The sequence below is a fragment of the Plasmodium sp. gorilla clade G2 genome (assembly GCF_900097015.1).
Source record: "Plasmodium sp. gorilla clade G2 genome assembly, chromosome: 14".
NCBI classification, from domain to species: Eukaryota; Apicomplexa; class Aconoidasida; order Haemosporida; family Plasmodiidae; genus Plasmodium; species Plasmodium adleri (nom. inval.).
This window is the reverse complement of record NC_041706.1, coordinates 1,740,911-1,757,890: the sequence shown is the minus strand read 5'-3', so window position 1 is coordinate 1,757,890 and position 16,980 is coordinate 1,740,911. Positions and strand designations below refer to the sequence as shown.

Genomic DNA, 16,980 nt, shown 5'->3' with positions numbered 1-16,980 from the left:
AAGGAAAAAATTAACTTGAATATTAAATATATATATATGATGTAATGTTATAGATATATTTTATAAAATCATCTTCATATCAGAAAAACACCAAGATAAAAAAAAAAAAAAAAAAAGAAAAGGAATTACGTAAGGGAATTAATAAATATAAAAATATATATTTTTTTTAATTCATATTCTATATATGTATAACTAAATTACATGGAGTTGTATATATAGAAATATATATAATAGAAGATATATATTATAATAACATTATTTTACATATAAAAAATAATAAAATAAAATAAAAGCAAACTTGCGAAAATATAAATATGAAAGTAAAACATAAATTATTTATTATAATTTTATATTTTATTTTTTTAATTTTTATAGTATAAAAATAATAAATTCCCTTCTTCAACGCCCTTATATATATATATACAATAAAATGGTAATACATTATATTATATATATATATATATATATATATATTTATAGTATGATTTTGTTCTATAAATAAATATTATACATATTAAATATTAGAAATCCATAAATATGTTATATAATATTATATATATATATATATATATATATATATATATATATAAATATAATGTATGTATTATATTATATATATACATATATAATATAACATGTACGTATTATGAAATATTAAATATATAAAATTATATATGTATATAATATTTTAACTCAATTATAAAAAAATAAGTGATCCCTTGAAAATAATAATAAATAAATATATATATATATATTCTCAAAATTTATTATATATATATATATTATATATGCAATGTTTTCATTTTATTTTATTTTTTTTTTTTTCTTTCTTTTTTTTTTTTTTGTCGCTTCTGTTGTTTTCTGGCATAATTATTAAGAAGAGGATATATCTTTTTTTATCAAATATTCATAATTAGGATGAAATATATATACAATGCGATTTTATAATATATATAGATATATGGTATTATTTGAATACATATTCTATATATACATATATTTTTTTTATTATCCTTCTTATTCAACTGTTATTTTTTTAATGTTATCCCAATATTTTTTTTAATGATAAGATTATATATATATATGTAATATATATGTAATATTTATTTATGTATGTATTTTTTATTATATATTATAATATATATATGATGTATATTTATATGTTCATATTCTCAACTTGAAATATAAATATATTTTTAAATAATATATATATATATATATATATATATATATATATATATTATTATTTATTCAATTATATATTTATTTTTTAAAAAATCAAAAGTTATTGTAAATTTTCCAAATAAAAACACAATATATGTATTTTTTGTTTTATTATGGTTTAATATTTTTTAAATATTTAATAATTATTATATTAATTGTTTTTTTTTTTTTTTTTTCTTTTTTTTTTTTTTTTATGTCTGTTAAGTATTTTTTTTTTTCTATTACTGTGAAGAATAAAAATAGTATATTATTATTTCCCAAATTGAAAATATTTTTTAATATATCCAAAATGAGTATAAGTATTTATAAAAGTAAAATATTTAATAGCAAGGATATTGTGGATATTAGCATACATGAAAAGAAGCTGAAAGTAGAGCCTTCAAGCTTTAAAGATTGTTTTTATAGATTAAATGATAAAAGAATAAATATTGAAGAATTAGAAAATAAAATAGAATATCAATTAACAAATAATGAAATTAATAACAATTATAATAATAATAGTATCAAGAAAGAATATATTGTTGAAAAAGATCAGAATGATGGGAAATGTAATAAAAAAAAAACAAATGTTATTGATTTAAGTTTGGATAATAATTTGAATGATAATATACATTTAACATATAAAAATTTAGAAGAAATAAAATGTTTGTATTTTTTCTTTTTAATTAATATTTTAAGATTTAAAAATAATTTAGATTTAAATGTTATTCGAAGTATATGTACTCATATTAATAATATTTCAAATAATGACAAGAACAATAATCAAAACAATATTCTTATTAATAATATTAAAGAACATTCTTTGTATAGTTTAACTTTAAAAGATTTTTTTCTTTCAGTTTTAAAAAACTGTGGTAAGAATGAATATAATTTAAATGATTTTAATAGATCTATACATATAGTTATTGAAAAGAGTAGTGTCATATTTTTGAATACTTATAAAATTGTTTCTTCTTGTAAATATTTAACCTGTTGTTTTGCTAATCTTTTAGAAGTTTTTAATTTAAATTATGATATTTTATTTATGAATTCTTTTAATAATAATATAAATAATAGTAATATCAAATCTATTAATAACATCGTTTCAAATTTAAAATGGATGTTACATGATTCAAAAATTGAAAAAAATTCAACCCTGTCAAAAAATTTCAGTTCAAACATTTTGTTATATGTATATACCCAAAGTAAATTAATCGACGAATGTGAATATTTTATGAATGTCATTAATCAAAATTTTAAAAATTCTATTGAATCCTTTACTTATGAATATAACGAAGAAATGAAATCTATTCATACTTATATTAATATTTTATGTAACAATATGAATCAAACATTTTATATATATTTAAATAATTTATTAAACATGTGTAAAAATATCATGCCATTATATATAGAAAAATTAAATGAATTTTTGTTATCTGAAGAAAAAATTATTAATCATAATGAAAATTTTAAAACACCCCCAGTTGATGGAATTATATTAGTAAATACCGAAAAAGATGAGCATGAAAATAAAGGTGACATTAAATCTAATCTTGTAAAGATATATGAAAAGAATATATTAGATAAAATTGAATTCATGTTTAAACAAATAAGTGAACAAATACAAAAGAGTAACCTTCTTAATTATGATATAATATGTAATAAAAAAGAAGAAAATGATAATAGTCATAAAAATGAATATACCTTATGTAATAATAATAGTCCTGTTGATGTGTTAAAAAAATTGAATTGTGTATTTATAAATATTAGTCATCTTATTACAGATATTATTTTACATCTTAATATTTTGAATGATATACGAGCATATAATAAGGCCATTGCTCAACATATGAAGCAGAAAAAAGTATCTAGTTGTGTACATAATGTAGGTGTAGGTTGTAACGAATTTAAAAATTTCTTATATTCATTTTTATCAAGTGAAAATAGTTTATTATTAAATGAATCATATATAAATAAAGAGAAAAAACTTGTTACTTCACAATTTTATGATTTTCTTGAAAAATATTTTTCACCATATAAATATGAAGAAGAATTGAATGAGATATTATTACCCAAAAATATCAACTTTAATTTAAAAACAGCTAAAGGATGTAAAGATTTTACAGGAGAAGATATGCAATTGAGGAATATATTTTTTGAATATATTAAAAAAAAATTCTTATTGCATGGAGCTGTTGAAATTGATACTCCTATATTTGAATTAAAAGAAACTTTAATGAATAAATATGGTGAAGATTCCAAACTCATATTTGATTTAAAAGATCAAGGAGGAGAAAGTTTATCATTAAGATATGATTTAACTGTACCTTTATATCGTTTTATTAATACAAATAATATTAGTCATTTGAAAAGATTCCATATAGGAAAGGTTTATAGAAGAGATGAACCAAGTATGAATAGAGGAAGATTTAGAGAATTTTATCAATGTGATTTTGATATAGTTGGAAAATTTGATACACTACGTACAGATTTTCATATATTATATATTTTTTGGGATATCTTATATAATTTAAGAAATGTTCTTGGTAATTTCAAATGTAAATTAAATCATAGAAAAATATTAGAATATATGTTATTATCATGTAATATACATAAAGATAAGGTAAAAACTGTATCTAGTAGTATAGACAAATTAGATAAAATAACATTTCAACAATTTAGAGATGAATTATTAAATGACAAAGGAATACATATAGAAGCAATAGATAAAATTGAACAATATATATCCAAAACATTAAGTTTATCACCATTTCTTGTTATTGAATTTTTAAGAAATGATTTAAATGAATCAACATTAAATGAAGAATATAAATTACAAGTACAAAATTGTATAAACCATTTAGAACAAATATTTGATTTGCTTAAACATTTTAATATGCTTAATCAATTTTCTTTTGATTTATCATTAGCAAGAGGATTAGATTATTATACAGGAATCATATTTGAATTTGTTCTTCTTTCTGAAACAAATGTAGGTAGTGTAGCTGCAGGGGGTAGATATGATTTTTTAATAAGAAATAAGAGAAGAGAATATCTCCCATCTGTTGGTGCTTCTATAGGTATAGAGCGTATAATAACAATTGCTGAAGAATATATCAAAAAACAAAATTTATTTTGTAAAACAAAAGATGAAGCCACAAATAAAGACAATAAAACTAATCAAAATGGTGAAAATTGTAAAAATGGTCAAAATGATAAAAATGATAAAAATAAGAAGGAACAAAATATATCTAATAAAGAAATAAAACCAAATAAATCCAAGAGCAATAGCAACAATAATAATAATAGTAATAACAATGAGAATAGTAATAAATTAAATATGAAAGATAGTGCTGTTGATGTTCTCGTATGCAATATTAAAAAGGATTGCTTCAAAGAAATTGTTGAGTTATGTACTAAACTATGGGCAAATGATATTTCAACAGAATTTATCTATGTGAAAGATCAGAAAATACAAAAACAATTAGTATATGCTCTTGAAAAACAAATACCACTTGTTCTTATTATAGGAGATGAGATTGAACAAGGTATTGTCAAGTTAAGAGAAATCACATTAGATAAAGAGAAATCAACTGGAGAAAAAGAAATTAATATAAATGATTGTATTCAAGAAATAAAGAAATATTTTACACACAACTTCAAATGGAAACAGAATATTACTAATATGTTATTTGAAAAAAAGCAATAATATTTTTAAAAATGATATCTATATGTAATAGGGATTTTTAAATATTTTTATTATATAATATATATACCTTTAAAATAAAAAAAAAAAAAAATTGTACATGTTATGATTATATTTTTATATACTCATTTTTTTTTTTTTTTTTTTTTTTTTGATTTTTTCTGTTTATATACATATATATATATATATATGTACAAAAAATGAGCAAGTTGTAATATTTATTTTTTTGTCCTAAAATGATGGAAAAATGTTGTATATAATATATTTTTTTTTTATATTTTAATATATATATATAATATACATACATATAATATATTGTTTTACATTATTATTTTTTATTATTTTATTTATTTAAAACTAATTTATATAAATCAAAGAAATAAATAAAATGAACTTTTTTTTAAAACATATATTTAAGAAATAAAATAAGAATATATATTCCACGGTTGGTTATTACATTAATCAAACAATATAAATATTTTTTTTTTTGGTGTCCTTTAAATGACTTGTAAGTTCCTTTTTTTTTTACATAAATAACAAAATAAAGGAAAAAATTTTGAATAATGATATAAGTGTTGGAAATATTTTACAAGAACATTTATCATTTAATATAAAATAATTATATGATAAATTAGGAATATATATGTACATATGTATACACATATATATATATATATATATATATATATATATATATATATATTTACATATTTAATGCCAACCATTAGTTATATGAAAACATGTTTGGCATAAAAGAATGTGTCCATACAAAAAAAATTTATATTTCATCATAAATTATATAAAGGAATAATAATTAAAAGTGAAAAACACAAATTTATGTATATATATATATATATTTAAATTAGTTTATTAATAGTTAATATATTAAAATTAAAATAATAAATTTTTTTTATAAAGTATATAAAAATTTTGTACGTATTTTACATGCATATTATTCTTATATGGGTTTAATATTATATACATACCTCTTATTTCATTAAATTAATAAATATATATATATACATATATTTATTTATATTTATGTGTATGTTTATTTCTAGCAATTTATAAAATATCTTCTTAAAAAGAGCCGAGAATTTAATATAAATCATATTATGCATTTATATTAAGACGCTAATACTTTATTTACATTTTTTTTTATTTTTTTTATTTTTTATTTTTTTTTTTTTTTTTTTTCTTATGGATATTGTATGGGATAAGGATACAGTTCATAAATTTTACAATTATTTATATGATGTAATGAATTATGAAAAATGTGTAGAACTTGAAAGAAATATAAGGATAGAGACAGGAACAGAGGATAAGCTAAATTTAAAGAATTGTTTATGTTATAGTGAGGGGAAATGTTCAGAGGAATGTAATAAAATAAATATTAGTAGTTATAAATTTAAAAAAGATGAAGATGATATATTAGGTGAAATAATAGATAATGAAATGGAAAAAGAAAATATGGAAAGTAATATTGGTTTAATAACACAAAAAGCATTTTCTATATATACTAATGTTATTAAGAAAGCAAAATTGGAAGGTACATGTAATATAAATTTAGAAACTGATAATTTTATAAGAAGAGATATATTTAGATTAGTGTTTCATAAATATATTTTACAAAATACTAGAAATAAAATTAAACAAATTCAATGTAAGGATACAAAAAATATTGTTTCCTTAGCAAATCCTTTACATATAAAAGATGTGGAATTAAATAAAATAAATAGTGACACTATAGCAAATCTAATGAATAATTATATAGGTATACAAAAAAATTTTCTTGGGAAACATTATATGAATCTTATATATAATGAATTAATATTTATAGAATATAATAATCAATTTAATGAATTTAATACAGAATATAAAAATATACGAACAGATTTATTTTGTTGGGCTTATATTACAAGTCTAGATAGAGAAAAACAAAAGGGCTTATATAAATTATTAAAAGAATTATCATATGTACCATATGAATTAAATAAAAAAGCAAACTTATCATTACAATTATCTACCTTATTTCAATTTTTATATTTCTCACCTAATCATTCCTTTCTAAAAAATCATTCAGATGGTGGTTATGATAATTTAGATAATGGAAAAAAAATTACTTGCATTTATATACCTTCAGAATATGAACATAATCAAGTATTAATTAAAATATATAAAAATATAAATACTAATGAAAATAATCAATCAAAAATCGAAACTAAAATAAAAAATATATATAATAATATTTCATCAAATTCGGATAAGAATATACCTATACAAGTTATAAAAGCTGAAGGTGATTCTCTAATTTTATTACAAACAAGAAATGTTTCTTATGAAGTTTCAATAAGTAAAGAAAAGTTTTTTATGGTCAACTTATGGATACCCGGTCCTGTTTCGGTAGACAAACATATGTAAAATAATAATTTTATATTAAACACTATTAAATTTTTTAAATTCAAACAAAAAAAATAAAAAATAATAATATTATATGATAAATATATATTTTTTTGTGTGCATTAAATTGTAAAAACATATGTAATGTCAAAAACAAGCAAAAAGGAATAATGAAAAATAATAAACATATATTAAAATAATTATAAAAAAAAAAAAAAAAAAAAAAAAAATTAATTATATGATCTATAAGAAAATATATATATATATATATATATATATTATATGTTCGTGTAGCATTTATATTTTTACACATACAAATGCATACATCATATGGTTCTCCTTTTTTTTCTTATTTTTTTTCTTTTGTTTACATAAAAACTCCAATACATTCCAGCATTTTTTTTTTTTATTCCAATCTTGCCAATTATATTATAGTATTGTTTTTTCCTAACAGTTTTTAACCAACTAAATAAAAGGACCTTCTCATTTTTCATATTAACATTTTTGTCATTACAATAATTTTGAATAGATTTTTGATCATCATAAGGATTAATATCATTTTTATTATTATCATTATTTATATTTTTTATATTTTTTATTTTTTTAATGTATGAAGAAGCATCCTTTTCTTTATTATATATAAAAGAGTTACATAAAGGCATATAATATATATTCTTATTATCAAATGAGCATTTCATATTTTCTTCATTTTTATTTACTGTAAACATTTTTATTATATCTGTATATTTATTTACATTCTTTTGAAATAACTGTAAAGAACTATAATTAACCCTTCCATAGTTTTTATAATAATATTTGCCGCTTAAAAAAATGCCATTTATTATTTTAATCATTTTAAAAAAATAAAGATATATATATATATATATATATATATATTTCAAAACATATTTTCTATATCACATAATGAAGAATATAATTAACATTTTACTTATTCTTCTTCTTATATTTAAATATATATATATATATATATATATGTATAGTTAAAAAATAAAAAATATATTTTATAATAATATTTAATATGTTGTGATAAATATTTGCACAGAGTATTATAAATTGTTATAAATATAACTATATATATATATATATATATATATATGTACTTATAAAAAAATATAATTATTCTAGTTATAAAATTCAAACAACCTGTTTATTAAATTAAATGTGTAACTAATATATTTTAAGAGATATAAATAAATACCTTATATATATATTGTTTATTTATTAATTTAATATTATTTTTATTATTTGTTTCTTTATCAATTGAGTTATTTTCTTATTACAAAAAAGTAAAGGTACCGATTTTTTTTTTTAAATTATTTTTATGTATAAGCTTATATTGAAATTATAAGAACATTATAATAAACCTGGGAAATATATCTATAACAACACATAACATATTATATTAACCTGTTTTAAAAATATATTCAAACCTATTATATTATTTTATTTTTTATATAGAAATAGATAATTATTTATATTATAAATTGGAATAAATATTATACAAGTTCACCTTTTATTTGTAAGACATAAAAATTAAAAATATTTAGCTATATTATCCTTTTTAATAGGAATAAATGAAAAGGCATTTAAAAGGAAGAAAGTCTTATTTTTAAATATTTTGATATGATATATATATATATATATATATATATATATATATTATACATTTATTTATTTATAATATATGATGTTTTATCTTATATAAAAAAACTTTTTTACGCATAAAAAAAAATTATATATATCATTATTTTTACAGTATATATATATATATATGTTATATTTATCATGTGTATGATGTATATGTTATTTTTCTTTGTCATAAGGCTCATTATTAATCAAACAGAAATATATACATTATAATCCATATATATATTATATATATATATATATTTGTTTTTTTTTAATACTTTTTACGCATATTTTTAATATTTAGATTTATGGGTAAATATTCAATTTTTACTTTTTCTTGGAACATTACATTAAATTTACATGCATTTGTTTTATTTTAAAAAGTTTGTAAATATATAAAATAAATAAATAAATAAATATATATATATATATATAATATATAACATTATTTAATTATTAATTTCCAATTCCTCATATATTATTTTATTTTTTATTATATAATTTAATAAAGAGTTAAATTTTTATTTTATATATTATATGAAAACTTATTGTTAATAATAATGTTCCATTTTCATCACTATTTACATTCTGAATAATATAGAGCTAATATCTATATATATACATATAATATAAATAATTCATGTGATTTATAGAAAATAAAAATATTATTTATGTATTTATATATAATATATAAATATGCTCATGATATATATATGAACTATATCTCTTTTTATATATGCAATGTAATATTATTATTATATACTTATAATATATTAATATATTTAATCATACATATATGATTATTACAATTGTTTCACTAATATAATAAATACAATTGGATAAAATATTATATTATAAATATAAAACACAATATATAAAAATAAATAATCCTTATATATTTTTATATATTTTAGTGGATGTATTATATTATTATATATATAATAAAATAATATTTACTGCATTTATATATATAAAAAAAAAAAAAAAAAAAAAAATAGCTATTCAATATAATATATATTATAAGAGGAACGTTAATAAATATATATATATTATATATATATATATATATTTATATATATAAATATATTAATTTTTTATATTAATTTTCAATTTTCGAATTTTAGTTCTTATATATTATAATTACTAACTTATATAAAAAAATAAAATAAAATAATGCTTATATATATTTTTTAATTCATTTATATATATTTTTTATACACACATTAAAATAAAAAAGTATATATATATTATTATATTATATACGTAAAAGTTATAAAATAATTATACATATATATCCATTTTTCATATATACTATATTATTATATATAATAGTAAAATATTTAATAAAAATAATTTTTAATTATATTTATTAATATTTTAAAAAAACTAGCCTAGCCCTCACTTCAAAAGTACTTAATAATTTAAAAAAAAAAAAAAATAAAATAAATATAAAAAGGAGATTTTTAGCATTATCATCAAAAAAAAAGTATAATATTCAAGTAAGTTAATAAAAAAAAAATAAGAGAAAAAAAAAAAATAATAATATAATAAAATAAAAATAAAGGGAATATTCTCGAAGTAAAAATATATTTTTTTTTAGATTCATTAAAAACATTTTTAATAAATATATATTTTATATATAATTTTATATATATATATATATATATATATACTGACAAAATATATTAAAAAAAATTCTTATTTTTTTATATACTTTTAAAAACACCATCACTGAATTTTTTTTTTTTTGAATATTCTTTTCAGTATTTGATATAATATTATTTTGAAAATGGTAAGAAAATAAAACACTTAAGAAATAAATGAAAGTACAGTGTTTATATGTACCGTATAAATAAATATATATATATATATTAAATACATTTATGTTATTAATTTTTACCAGTGTATAAATATATATATATATATATATATATATATATATACTACATATGTATTTATCTTTTCTGCTCACATTATTTATGTATATGCTTCCCTTAAAATAAATATATTCTTATTAACATTAGAGAAATAAAGACGAAATATTCTTGAATTTATATAAACATTTTTTATTAATTAAAAAAAAAATATATTAAATATAAATATAGGCATATATATTGAATAATGTGCTACTGTATTGATATATAAATAAATAAATATATATATATATTTTTTATTTATACATTTGGGGATATTATATATTTGCTTATATTTTGTTATATTTTCTAGGCTCACTGCACTGAATATATGAATGCCCCAAAAAAATTACCAGCAGATGTTGCCGAAGAATTAGCAACAACCGCCCAAAAGCTTGTTCAAGCAGGAAAGGGAATTTTAGCTGCTGATGAATCAACACAAACCATTAAGAAAAGATTCGATAACATCAAATTAGAGAACACAATTGAAAACAGAGCTAGCTACAGAGATTTATTATTTGGAACTAAAGGATTAGGAAAATTTATTTCAGGAGCAATTTTATTTGAAGAAACATTATTTCAAAAGAATGAAGCAGGTGTACCAATGGTTAATTTATTACACAATGAAAATATTATTCCAGGTATTAAAGTCGATAAAGGTTTAGTTAACATTCCATGTACCGATGAAGAAAAATCAACTCAAGGTTTAGATGGATTAGCAGAAAGATGCAAAGAATATTATAAAGCTGGTGCAAGATTTGCTAAATGGAGAACAGTTTTAGTTATTGATACAGCCAAAGGAAAACCAACTGACTTATCAATTCAAGAAACTGCATGGGGATTAGCTAGATATGCATCTATCTGTCAGCAAAATAGATTAGTTCCAATTGTTGAACCTGAAATTTTAGCTGATGGACCACACACAATTGAAGTTTGTGCAGTTGTAACACAAAAAGTTTTATCATGTGTATTTAAAGCTTTACAAGAACAAGGTGTATTATTAGAAGGTGCATTGTTAAAACCAAACATGGTCACTGCTGGTTATGAATGTACTGCTAAAACCACTACTCAAGATGTTGGTTTCTTAACTGTAAGAACCTTAAGGAGAACTGTACCACCAGCTTTACCAGGTGTTGTATTTTTATCTGGAGGACAATCTGAAGAAGAAGCTTCTGTTAATTTAAATTCAATCAACGCTTTGGGTCCACACCCATGGGCTTTAACCTTCTCATACGGTAGAGCCTTACAAGCTTCAGTATTGAACACATGGCAAGGAAAGAAAGAAAATGTTGCAAAGGCAAGAGAAGTTTTATTACAAAGAGCTGAAGCCAACTCATTAGCAACTTATGGTAAATACAAAGGAGGTGCAGGTGGTGAAAATGCAGGTGCTTCATTATATGAAAAGAAGTATGTCTATTAAAAACTTCAACAACCATAAATAAATTTTAATAATAATAAATTAATTCCAAAATGAATGGTACTATATTTTTAAATATAAGGGTAATATATATACATATATAAAAACTATGTGAAAATAAAAAAATAAAAAAATAAAAAAAAAAAAAACAGATGTAAATATATAAACGAATCAAATGTATATCTACGCATATTTAAATATATATTTATTAATATCCCTCTTTTTTAGATGATATATTATAATACCTAAAATTATATATATTTATTTATTATTATATTATTTATTTAATTATTTTTTTTTTATTAGTAAATGATAATAAATTTTTTAAACGTTTATTAAACGTTATATTATATGAGTATACATAAATAAAAATATTATATATATATGTATTTATATATACATACCTGTTGACATTCATGTAATATAATAAAGAAACACATGCTTACTTTGTATTATATATCTTACCTTCTACTTTTTAATAAAAAAATGTCAAAGCAGGAAATAAAAACTTTTCAATTTAACCAATAAATATAATTAATGATGTACTTTTAAATATTGATACAAAAAAAAAAAAAAACATATCTATGTTTTTTCTTTTTTTTTTTTTTTTAATTATAACAAAAAATATTTATTATAATATATAATTTTAAATGAATGGTGCAAGTGTAATGAAGCCATTTCATTTATAATTTAAATAATTATAAGAATAACTTACATATATAAAATGATGATTCAATTTTTTAAATATAAGGAAAACAAAATTTCTTTTAACAAATTAATAAGTTTAAAAGAGACAAAATGAAAACAAAAAAAAAAGAAAAAAAAGAATTAAAAATAATACATATATATATATATATATATATATAACATATTGTTAATAAGTTATATATTTATTTTCTTATTTATACGAATTATTATGTGATTATGTTAATATATAGGATTGAGTAGTTTATCGTATATCCTTCTTATATGATATTTTTTAATTGGGGTGGACATTCATTTACTTCCCTTTTTTATATTATGTGAAAATAATATAGCTGTATAAGAAATGTAATATATTAAAAACATATAAATTAAAATGCTTCATTACAAAATGGGGATTATAATATATAATTAATATTATGAAATATATATATATAAAATAATAATATAATAAAATAAACATATACATATTGTATGATATACTATATTATTATTTTCCAAAAATTTACCTCAACGTACAACCCATCCAACAAGGTATAAGACTTCTTTTGGATTCCCTAAATACACCCTTACTAAAAAGAAAAAGATATAAAAAAATAATATATATATATATATATATATATATATATATACATATGTGTTTGTATGTGTTGTTAATATTACTAGGCTTTTACCTAAATGTTGATGCCACAAAACCTGATATAATAGGGGATAATATATTGTTCTCCAATATGTTATTCAATTGCCAACAGCTATATGTACAAAAACCTGAAGAGAAAAACAAAAATTATATGTCTTATAATATTCATATAATTACTTTATATATATATATGTAATACATCATAAAATTTTCTTGATTTTTTTTATTAGGATACATGTCCAAAAGGATAATCTGAAACCCACAAAATTTGATACTTGCAAATTTTTCTTCCAGTTGTATAACCTAGAAGCATTTGTAGTACCACCAACTAAATGACGGTTTTTATTACAATTTAATTTTTTATTTATATATGTTTGAAAAGTATGACCCTTAGGTATATACAATAAATTTTTTAGGTATAAATTATTATGGACATTTAAAATATTTTGCTTTATATAATGAAAGAAGATATTACTTTTCTTATGCTTATAATATTTATTATAAATATCATGTCGAAAAATATAACCAATTATAAAACCATTTAAATACATACGAATAGTATAAATTGAAACTATATTCTTACATTGTATTTTATTATCTTCACACATAATATCATTCATTTTATTTAAAATTTTTTTTTTTTTTTTCTTCTAAAATACACTTACATTCTTTGTTACAAACATATTGTGATATTATACAAAAATATCATAAAAAAAATATATATATGTGTATATTTATCTAAAATGGAATATAAATATATATCAGATTAATATATATATATATATATATATATATATATTGAATATGGTATGAATTTAAAATTTTTTTTATATGATAAAATGAAACATATATATATTAAAGTTACACATAAAAAATATAATAGTTTCTCTAAATTTTGTTTCTAAAAAAAAAAAAAAAAAAAAAAGAATTTATTTACATTATCATTCTTTTAATAATTTCAATTTTATTTTCCAAGTTAATAATACAAGTTAAATTTTGTTTTCTCTCATTATTTAAGATATCGGTTTGTTTTCTTATGCCTTCATTTTTTTCATTTATTATATTTATATTTTTAAGAACATAATTCTTTATATTTTCAATATCATCATAGGCTTTCTTTTTTTCCTTATTTAAAATATCAGTAACAGCTCTTTTCTTTTCATCATAAAATTCTTGAGAAATATTTGAAGTCAAATTGTTATTACATTTTGATGATTTTTCGTTAAATTGATTAGGTAAATTTTTAACTAATCTTTCTAGTTCTTCTAGCTTTTTTTTTTTTTTTTTTTTTTTATAATTTTTTTAAAACACACATAAAAAAAAGAAACATACATAAAAATATAAATATATAAATATATAAATATATAAATATATATATATATATATATATATATATATATATATATATATATATATATTATGAATATATATAAAATATTAAAAAAAGCAAAATGTTATTCTCTAATTTTCATATTTTATCATACTTTTGTATTTAAGCCCATGTGTACTGTATTATTTTCTTCTTCTATCATTTTTTTTTTTAAGAAAATAATATAGAGGAAAGGTATTTTATAAATAATAGACTTTATTATATTTATTGGATATATAAAATAATTTCAATTATGAAAAGATATATATTAAAATATATCGTTAAATTTATATTATTATTATATAGTTAATATATATATATATTGAAACATTTCCTTTCTTTTAATAGATTTTCATTTGAAATATGAGAAAAAAAAAAAAAAAAAAAATTACACATTTTTAAATAATATGAATATGTGCATATATGTGATTTATTTAAAAAAAAAATGACAGTATAAAAATAGGAAAGGAGAAAAAGAAATATATATTTTTATATTTTCTTAATGTCTATTTCATATTTTGTCAATAAGTTTTAGATAATGAGTTAATTTAAAAAGTAAAGATATATAGTTTAAAATTATAAATATTTTTCATCTTTTAAAAATAAATACCTTTTTACCAAATGTATATAAATATATATATATATATATATATATATATATATATTATATATACCGAAATATTATAAATACGTCTTAATCTACATATTTTCGTAAATTGCAAATTTTTTTTTCTTAAATGTGGAAAAAAAGACCTTGTTTTTAATTTAAAGAAAAAATTAAAAAATAAATATATATGTACTTAAAATATATCGAATATACCATGTCCCAATATATATATATATATATATTTATTTATTTATATATATATTTATATTTATCTTGTTATTTTTGTTATAATATATACATATAACATAAATTTAAATATACATTTATTATATTTTGTACAAATGTTTGAATAAATATATGTATATATATAAATGTATATAAATATATTATCATATTCTTATTTATCTATAAAATTTTATATTTCCATTTTTGTATAATATTATGAATATTATTTTATATATAGAAGTAAATAATATATAACATGCGTTATTGGAATTTAATATTATAAAGGATCAAACAAATTCGAACATAATATAATTATGAAGAATAGAAGATTATAAAAATAAATAAATTTTATTATATTATAAAATGTATATTTAATTATTATCTAATATATTGTATACTCATGACATATACATATATATTATATATATATATGTATTTAAAAAAGGATAATATATTATAAATATTATTTTGTTATTATTTATATGTATTTCTTTTTTCATTTATTTTAAAATGTATAAATAAATATATATGCAAAAAAAAAGAAAAAAAAAAGCCATTTGTAATTATCTTTTTTATATTATATAAAAAATAAGATAAACTAAAGGAATATTTTATATATGTATTATTATATTATATATATATATATTTTTTTTTTTTGGGTATTTAAAAAAATATATATTATAACTTTAAATTTTATATCATAGTTGATAAAACAAAAAAAAAAAAAAAAAACAACAAATGTATATTTTATGAATTGTTTTTATATAAAAATATTGGACCTATAAAAATATAAATATATTATAAAATAATGCATAGAAAAAAAAAATAATAAAATAAAATAATAATAATATGAACACATTTATTTTGTATTATAATAAAGTTATATATAAATAGAATGTAAAAATTTATTGTTTTTTTTTTTTGTAATAATATATATTTATAGGAATTGTTTTTTTATGTATTATAAAAAATAAATATATAATAGAAAAAATTATTTCATTTTTATGCTTTTTTATAATTTTATTTTTATTGACATTTTATAGTCTATTTTTTTATTATTTTTTTGTTTTTTCTTATTGTATTAATATTTTATTTTATGTTATTTTTTTTTTTTTTTTGGTTTTGAGCACAACCCGTTTTTTTTT

The 16,980-nt window shown here is 17.2% G+C and overlaps 6 protein-coding genes across 6 annotated transcripts; 3 read left to right on the top strand and 3 right to left on the bottom strand.

Annotated features, from left to right (window-relative positions):
- Positions 1-1,513: 1,513 nt before the first annotated feature.
- On the top strand, positions 1,514-4,915 carry PADL01_1445100 (histidine--tRNA ligase, putative; the record flags this gene model as incomplete). The annotated part of the gene is made up of 1 exon (XM_028684734.1): positions 1,514-4,915. The coding sequence occupies one exon, from the start codon at positions 1,514-1,516 to the stop codon at positions 4,913-4,915; it is 3,402 nt and encodes a 1,133-aa protein (XP_028540783.1).
- Positions 4,916-6,112: 1,197 nt separating this feature from the next.
- PADL01_1445000 (conserved Plasmodium protein, unknown function) lies at positions 6,113-7,333 on the top strand (the record flags this gene model as incomplete). Its single annotated transcript, XM_028684733.1, has 1 exon — positions 6,113-7,333. One exon carries the CDS (start codon positions 6,113-6,115, stop codon positions 7,331-7,333), a length of 1,221 nt encoding a protein of 406 aa, XP_028540782.1.
- A 305-nt stretch (positions 7,334-7,638) lies between these two features.
- Positions 7,639-8,166, bottom strand: PADL01_1444900 (conserved Plasmodium protein, unknown function; the record flags this gene model as incomplete). Its single annotated transcript, XM_028684732.1, has 1 exon — positions 7,639-8,166. One exon carries the CDS (start codon positions 8,164-8,166, stop codon positions 7,639-7,641), a length of 528 nt encoding a protein of 175 aa, XP_028540781.1.
- A 2,585-nt stretch (positions 8,167-10,751) lies between these two features.
- Positions 10,752-12,295, top strand: PADL01_1444800 (fructose-bisphosphate aldolase; the record flags this gene model as incomplete). Its single annotated transcript, XM_028684731.1, has 2 exons — positions 10,752-10,754; positions 11,189-12,295. The coding sequence occupies 2 exons, from the start codon at positions 10,752-10,754 to the stop codon at positions 12,293-12,295; spliced, it is 1,110 nt and encodes a 369-aa protein (XP_028540780.1).
- Positions 12,296-13,310: 1,015 nt separating this feature from the next.
- Positions 13,311-14,254, bottom strand: PADL01_1444700 (conserved Plasmodium protein, unknown function; the record flags this gene model as incomplete). Its single annotated transcript, XM_028684730.1, has 4 exons — positions 13,311-13,329; positions 13,504-13,566; positions 13,669-13,762; positions 13,870-14,254. The coding sequence occupies 4 exons, from the start codon at positions 14,252-14,254 to the stop codon at positions 13,311-13,313; spliced, it is 561 nt and encodes a 186-aa protein (XP_028540779.1).
- A 313-nt stretch (positions 14,255-14,567) lies between these two features.
- On the bottom strand, positions 14,568-15,166 carry PADL01_1444600 (conserved Plasmodium protein, unknown function; the record flags this gene model as incomplete). The annotated part of the gene is made up of 2 exons (XM_028684729.1): positions 14,568-14,899; positions 15,133-15,166. The coding sequence occupies 2 exons, from the start codon at positions 15,164-15,166 to the stop codon at positions 14,568-14,570; spliced, it is 366 nt and encodes a 121-aa protein (XP_028540778.1).
- Between the last annotated feature and the right edge of the window lie 1,814 nt (positions 15,167-16,980).